Source organism: Egretta garzetta, unplaced genomic scaffold (genome assembly GCF_000687185.1).
Source record: "Egretta garzetta isolate BGI_Z169 unplaced genomic scaffold, ASM68718v1 scaffold343, whole genome shotgun sequence".
Lineage (NCBI taxonomy): Eukaryota > Metazoa > Chordata > Aves > Pelecaniformes > Ardeidae > Egretta > Egretta garzetta.
Window position 1 is genome coordinate 1,033,033 of NW_009259038.1, and position 7,602 is coordinate 1,040,634.

At 41.7% G+C, this 7,602-nt stretch overlaps 1 protein-coding gene across 1 annotated transcript in view; it reads right to left on the reverse strand.

Annotated features, from left to right (window-relative positions):
* DGCR2 (DiGeorge syndrome critical region gene 2) overlaps nt 1-7,602 on the reverse strand; it is a 53,213-nt gene that overhangs the window by 26,981 nt on the left and 18,630 nt on the right. Inside the window, exon 2 of the mRNA XM_035890476.1 lies at nt 2,901-2,933. Within this exon, the coding sequence (XP_035746369.1) occupies nt 2,901-2,933 (33 nt within the window). The remainder of the gene's footprint in view (nt 1-2,900; nt 2,934-7,602) is intronic.

Below are 7,602 nucleotides of genomic sequence, written 5' to 3' on the forward strand. Positions count from 1 at the left end.
CAGTGAATCACTGCAGCTTCTTTCACCACTTCTGCGCTATGTCAGCACGCGGCGGGAGGGTTCTTAGAAAGTTCTGCTATCGCAGTCTCAAGTATGGAATTTACACGGGAGCCTGCGGTAGATATTGTCACACGTGAAAGACTATCCTCAGCCCAGCTCCAGGTTTCCATTGCATCCACCTGCGGTTATGGCAAAATTCAATTCCAAATTGAATACACTTAATTTTTTTACTGCTTGATTTTAAGGGAAGTCACGCACACCCCTGTGAAGAAAGCTGTTCTGCAGCCCTCTGGTTTCGCAGGCAACATCCACCACTAAAGCACTAGAAGCCAACGTGCACATGGGAAAAAACAGTAAAGAATACTTTTGTCTCTCTACAATTTCATACATGCTATTATTGTTTTACGTACAATTACGTATGACTGGTTCGGATAAAAGGATGACTCCAACCCAATATTATAGGCATTAAAAAAATGCCAGTTCCATGCCGTAATGTCATTACTTCCCATATTACAGACGCTCCTCTCTGAAGAATGTGGATACATGGAAGAGTACAAAACATTTCTATTAAAACACGACTCAAACCGGCTGAACGATTGTTCCCAATGGAAACCATGCTATAGCACTAATTATTTCAGACCAAGGAACACGAACTGCTACACAATTCTACTGCAGAGGGGAAGAAAGTGACACTAAAAGAAATACTGTGAAATGAAAATCTCCGTATTCTGCAAATACTGCCGGTAACACCTCCTGAGCCGTCCTAACCCAGGGCCCCCATCCCCACGCGTTATTGAACTAAACTAACTAAATCATCACGCAGTTTCTGAAAGAGTTTCATCCAAATTGTTTTGCTTCTTGTTGTGGTTTAGCACAAAGAGAAACAAGGTGCAATCATCTGAGAAAAATCTAACCGCCTCTCTCACTTGTGCTCGGGGGGGGTTGGACATACCCGATGGCCTCCTTGAGCATGGATGCTTAAGATCAGCTCTTTTGGAAACCCTTTGCCATTGATGGAGTACAGATTTCCAGTAAGGCCCCACCGTACACATACTGGTGGGCCATCACCCGGACAAGATACAGCAGTGGGCGGGTGGCTCAGCAGCATGGCCAGCCCCACAGTGCCCACTGGGGGCAAGGGCCATCGGCCAACACCATCCCCTCGGCCCCGTGTGCCCCACAGGGCCCTGCGCACCAGGTTCCAGACTCCTGCAGCCGAGCACATCAGCCAGGCACAGCTGGAGCCTTCAGAGGTAAAATACAGACATAAAAATAGGAAGCCTATAATGAACCTGGGGGATACTCAGCCAAGGAACGGAGGACGTTGGGAGAGGCGAGGATGCACAGCACAGGTGCTAGTCCCCACAACCCTGTCAAGCATTTCATTTCAGTAGCCTATTTTTAAGTCAAAACAGCAGAAAAATGAAAACATTTCAAGCTTGTCTTTACCGCAGAAAAGGAAAATCATGCTGCCAGCAGCAGAACAGGATTCATGTGCAGCTCTGAAGACATATGAGCAGTGGCAAACAACAGCACAACACAGTGTAATCATCCGTCTTTCCTGAAATGCGATGACTTAACGCACACTCAGACTTTGTACTTTTGAGGAGCATGGTAAATAAAAAACTGGCTCTTCACCCATACCAGATTTCCAGTTCTTCAAAAGAAAAGCAAAGTTTCAAAAATACCAGTCCCGCTTCTGTCCCTGAAGTCAGATATCCCACACTGTTCATAGTCAGATATCCCACACTGTTCATAGTCAGATATCCCACACTGTTCATAGCTATCGATGGTAACTCACAGCAAGAAAAGATGACAAAGAAAAGTATCTTAAACTATCACCTCCTAGCAGCACTAAAGCCATATATTTTCCACCACCTGTTAGAGCAGAAACATACAGTATTTTCAATATTGCTAGAAAACCTGTAATGGCACAAGTTCAGCTACAAGCAAGCAGCTGCTGCAGCAGAGGCACCGATACAGCATCAGCTAACGGCATCAACAACTGCCTAGAAGGGAAAAAATGGAAACGCAGCCATCTCCAGCGTTCACGTACGAGTTACATCAGCAGTATTATGATTCACATATGAAATTCTAACATAAAAGGCTTCTTTTTCTTTGAAGGATCAGATGCAGTCTTTGCTACACTACAGCACAAAATTTAGTAGACCGAAATCTCATTTTAGAGCAATTAAATTCATCTGGCATTTGCTGGGAAGGAGGGAGGCACGTAAAACCCTGGAAATAGCAGCAATTGTTTTTTGCACTATACATAATATAAACTTATAAAATCTCACAAGGTTCAAGCAGTGTGAGAACGTGAAAACACTCCTAGCAGCAAGGTGTCATTATAGCCTCTTCACTTTCTCATCTCAAAGCACTTCTACAATGTTAACCCTCAACAACCTCGCCAACCACCACATCCCCCTACCAGTGCTTACAACAAAGTACAGAAAAAAATACATCGCTCGCCAAAGGCTACAGATAAGATGAGCCCTGGAGCAGAAGTCAGTGGTCCTGACTGCACACGCTCCCATGGCAACACCGTATTTCTTCCCTAAAATCCAAGCAACCTGCCGGTTCACCAGCGTGCTCCTGCCTGAACAAACATTTGTCTTTCAGAAATATCAGCAATTCATAACGATGTATTCCCTGGTAACACTTCGCCTGTCCTCTCTAACAACAGCCGTAAGAGCTATAGATCGGCCAGAGGGAACAAGAAACTCCTTAACTTTACATAAAAAGTGAAGAAAAACTGAAACCACGTTCAGACCATGTTTCAGTTCTACAAGCTTAATACAGAACCCAAGATGAAACTTGTCAACTGAAAGCCAAAAAAACCAATACCAATTTGTTGGGACACATCATTAGATAACATAACCTGCCCACGAGTCACTCACCTGAGAGCAGTCTTGCCAAAGCTAGTTGTGGACCTGTAATTTGAAATTTAAAAGAAAAGTTCTCAACTGTTTTGTAAGTTAATTAATCAAACACCAGAAATAACAGGCAAGACTATAAATTTAAATTGTGCCATACAAACAAGTCTTCATCTCCTTTAGCCACCAAATATTATTTTTCTAAGTCAGTCAGCGATAAAACAGGTAAGTTTTTTGATAAAACAAGCAAGATTTGACTAATAGAAAAATCTAGGTTTCATACAGGAAAAAAAGAAGCTTTTGAGGTGGTTGCTCACTCTCTTACAGAAAGCTTTTGTTCCAAAGATTTTCCCAATTACATGTTGAATGCCAGGTGTTTCACGGCTCTCATCATTTATTTCAACATAGGGCTCAACTAGCTTTTTAAATTTTCTTTACAGCACGCTCATTTCCAGATTTTCTGCTAAGTACTCAAAATAGACATTTACAACAAGCATTATCCATAGGAAGGACTTCGTAACAGATGAATAAAATATACACCCACCCACCCAGCTTTAATTTCCAGCCAGCTTCACATGTTTCATAAAACAAACACATTTTTGCCATTATAAAACAATCCAGGAAGCCCTTTCAGGTTTAATTATCTCGTGTAATCTTTCTGTGTAATTGAGAATGTTTTCCTTCTGGAGCCCGAGTGCTGGGAAGTCGCCGTGCATCCTTCCCGCAGCAGATGCGCACTCGGTCAGCACGCTGCCCTGTGTGTTACACGAATGCAACCTGTATTTTCTGCTTCATTTGAAGTCTTTCAGAGATGCATTTGGGCTAGGACACCTCCTACTTGCATTCAAACTGGAACTAATTTCTCATTCATCTTCCCCTTTATAATGCAAGGGATAAGAGATAATTAGCTACTCAAAATAATCATTTTATTTGAAAGAAAGGCAGAGAGGACCTATATCCAGTATCCAAGACTACTTTTCAACACATTAAATCCCATTTGAGAGCTTCCAATATCAAATCAAGACTGTAATAGGCACATGAGAAAAAGTGTTGATTCAGTACAAGTTCACCTTGCTAGTTCAGTTTTCTGAATGAATGTGATGAGTTGGCTTTGAAACTGCAAGCTTCAGACCAAATGAAGCTATTGTCTGTCCACATTAATTTTAAGTCAGATCAGTTTGTGCCCCTGCAACAAGAAAGATCCCATGCTCCAACTAATTCAGCAGAAATACAGTTGTACAGATCGAGTATCAATTAATGCAGAATTGGGGCCCCGTAACAGTTATCTGCCAATGAAGGTAGAACATCTACTAATGTGTTTAACTTTTTTTTATGTATTACCTCTAATAGAAGATGTTTTCTGATATGCTGGGGTTATAGACATCTCCTCAGAGGCAGAGCAGATAGTTTCAGCCCTGTGCTACCAAAAGCTGCCCTGCAAACAGAGCTGGGACCTTCACCTCCATACCTCCAAGAAAAGCCTTGATCGCTGACCTGCATGGACCCATACCAGATCACACCACCACGGGGGCAAGAGAAGCAGCAGGGATGGAAACAGCTCTCGGGAATGGGCAAAAAACAGCAAGCTGTAAAAATTTCTGCCAAGTGACAGAAGCCAGCTGTCCATGAACTTCAAAAAAGCACCTCTATACTCTACCAGCACTATTTACTCATCAAAACACGTCTGCAAAGATAAGCTGGTGGGTGAATGAGAATGCTTTGATACCGTCTCCACAGGATTATTTGTCCTCCCTCAATTCAAGGCAGAGATATAAAAGAAATTTAGCCCAAAGAAATGCTACATCCAATAAAAATGTCAACGGCCCCGTCTCAGGTACATATAATAAACACCTCCTGTAAAGCGTTAGGTAAACACATCAAAGTTTTCAAAATAAATTTCAGCCTTGTATTTCCAAGACACAGAAGTTCACCACTACAGGAACCAGTAGAAAAGAACAGAAAGCCCAACCTCTCCTAAGGTAGAAAAGTATCTCTGACAGACAGGAGATTCCCCTTACTTATAAACCATGTGTTCCTAACTCTGATACACAAACCGCCAGTGGTACAAAAAACTCAATGCCTTGTCGATTCACAATTTAAGAGGTGAGTAAATGCATGAAACAACACAGATGAGGAGCCAGAGCTCTAAACTAAAGCCTTGAAAATGTGAATCTCAACTCAGGAGACTGCTTTCGTACAAAGATTAAACTCAGTGACTGCAATCACTGATTATGAAAGTTTGGGTTCTTCTAGTTGTAATGACTTAATTTCTCTTTATTAAAAAGAGTCCACCAGTCAGTAAAGTCTGATACATTAAGATATTCTTCTAGTAACTAAGACTACGGATGCATGTTAGGTTTTAGCATTTACATAGCTAGTATGGATCTGGATCTATTTAACACAAAGAAATGCCACTTTTAATTTGCTACACTAATTGTTTGTTCTTGTCTGCTGAGCTTCATTGGTATGGAAACCGAAATTTGATTAAATGCACAAACCCAGCATTTAATGTTATTTCAATTATAAGCTATTAGTCTAACTGAAGTGCATGTATTGTAATAGATAAGCCTGAAATACATGGTTTGGTACATAAGCATTTAACAAACAATGGCAGTTTTGTGGGGGGCTCACATGTACTTCACTTATTTTGGTCACATTTCTCAAGACTGGACCTGGTAGATCCTCTTGCATCATTTTTATTTGCAGACTGAAGGCAAACAGAAGACAAAGAGCCTTCCTGCTTTCTCAGTATAAGTCACTCAATGTCCCAAACCAGATGAGCCAACCTGTAAGAAAATACTCTGTTCAGATTTCAAGAGGCAATTACAGCTATCAAAAGCCGATTAACAAAAACTCTACAGGTACTTAGGCCAGTAACTCTTCTTATTCAGATTTTAGCTGGTCCAACAGGTCTTTCTTATATTTTATAATACTAAACTTACATACTTAAGACCTGTACCTACACGTTGCACTATCATTTCATATTTTAACACATTTAAGAGCATGCTTACTAAAACTGAAAATTGTTTTTTTTCTTAAATCACCGTTTCTACATATCCTGCCCCATGCTAAACTGCTCAAGCGCGGTCAGATCCTAGAGTCTTCAGCAAGAAGCCTAACCCCCTAACTCAGCTCCTGGAGATTTCACCTTGCATCAGTGCTCAATAAATGCCTGCAAACAAGCAGAAACGAAACAACAAAAGAAACACCACACCCTAACCATCATCATCAAAACCACATACAGCTCCATATCTAATATTCACGCTCAAGAGGAAGCATGGCATAACCAGTATTTCTCTAACTTGTATTTACTGAAGTAACAGAAACTTTGAAATATTCTTAATATTCCAAATACAATACTGCAATGGTTCTCTCCGAATTTAATTCTCTGAATTTCAGCAGAGAGGTGAAAAAGCTGCCCATAAGCTAGCCTTCCGCACTTGAAAAGCGGTTGTCGTACCTTGGACTTCCTTCGAGTCCCCTGCTGAAGTTCACCGGAGCAGGTACCGTACCTCGCACGGAACTGCTGATGATCTGCCAGGTCGCAAACAGCACGGCAGTCCTGCCCGGCCTCCGCTCCGGGTGGCCACAAGTCTGTTGCTGGATAAAGTGTTTACAGTGACAGAGAAGCTGACCACAAACTTGAGGATGTTCTGACACAGTCTTTGAACGGATTTTCTTGTTTTTAACTCATCTCTGAGGTTATTGCTGATCCCACACATAGGCTCTGCTCTCAGGCAAGTGAAGCCGTGCCCAAGTGGTATTTCCCCTCAGCTCCAGATTGCGGAGAAATTTTCACTATCCATTCATCTCCCAGCAGGTTTCTTTATGCCACCTGGTGAATCTTACTTCCATTACATGTTTTTAGATTTATCCTTACCCCACCCACTGCTGCATTCAGCACATAACAAAGCCACAGTAGGAGAAAAACAGATTATGATAACTACACCTTATTTTCAGGGAAGAAAACTCTTTGTCAAGCTCACAACTCGCCATCAGACAAATTGTCCATTCCATAGACTGTTTATTAAAAGTTTCTCAGTAAAATTGGTTGTTTACTAGTCTTCAAATTAAAAGACTACAGAAGAACAGAGAACTCTAATTTTCACCTTCAGTTCCACATTAGATACAACACTCAGCCATTCATCTGTGCTACTGAAAATGTGCCCGAGCACAACCCTTAGGTCAGGCAGCTTTCGTCCATCACGGCCCGAAGGTGTGCAGGAGGGTATGAAAGCACAACGGCACAGAGCCCAGGAAAGCAAAAAGGCCCTGTACCAGGGACAGAGACAAACACAACCCACACCTATTTTCAAACTTGAGTCCAGCTCCTGAAAATTAGAGATTCTTGGAGTTACAATCCCATTTGGTAGCAATGCATCAGTTCAAAAAAAGTAAGTAATACATGTTAGAGGCAATGGCATTTTCTGCATGACCTCAGCATACAGCTTCATGAAGTAATTAAAATTGTGACAGCACACCAGCTGAAAACTGTAAATCCTTAATGAATAACTAACTAACATTCTGTATTACTCAGTGTTCTGTCATAGCAAGTTTTGCTAGATGACCCCAACCTCCATCAGAAGATTTGACAGCACGGTAAGAAACGCTGGCAGTCTCCTTCCCCTCATCAATGCAATACCTACACTCTGCACGAGCTTGGAACTGACCCAGTTTCTCGTTGCTCACAAGTGTCATTCACTGCAATTCATTGTCTGCTCTTTAT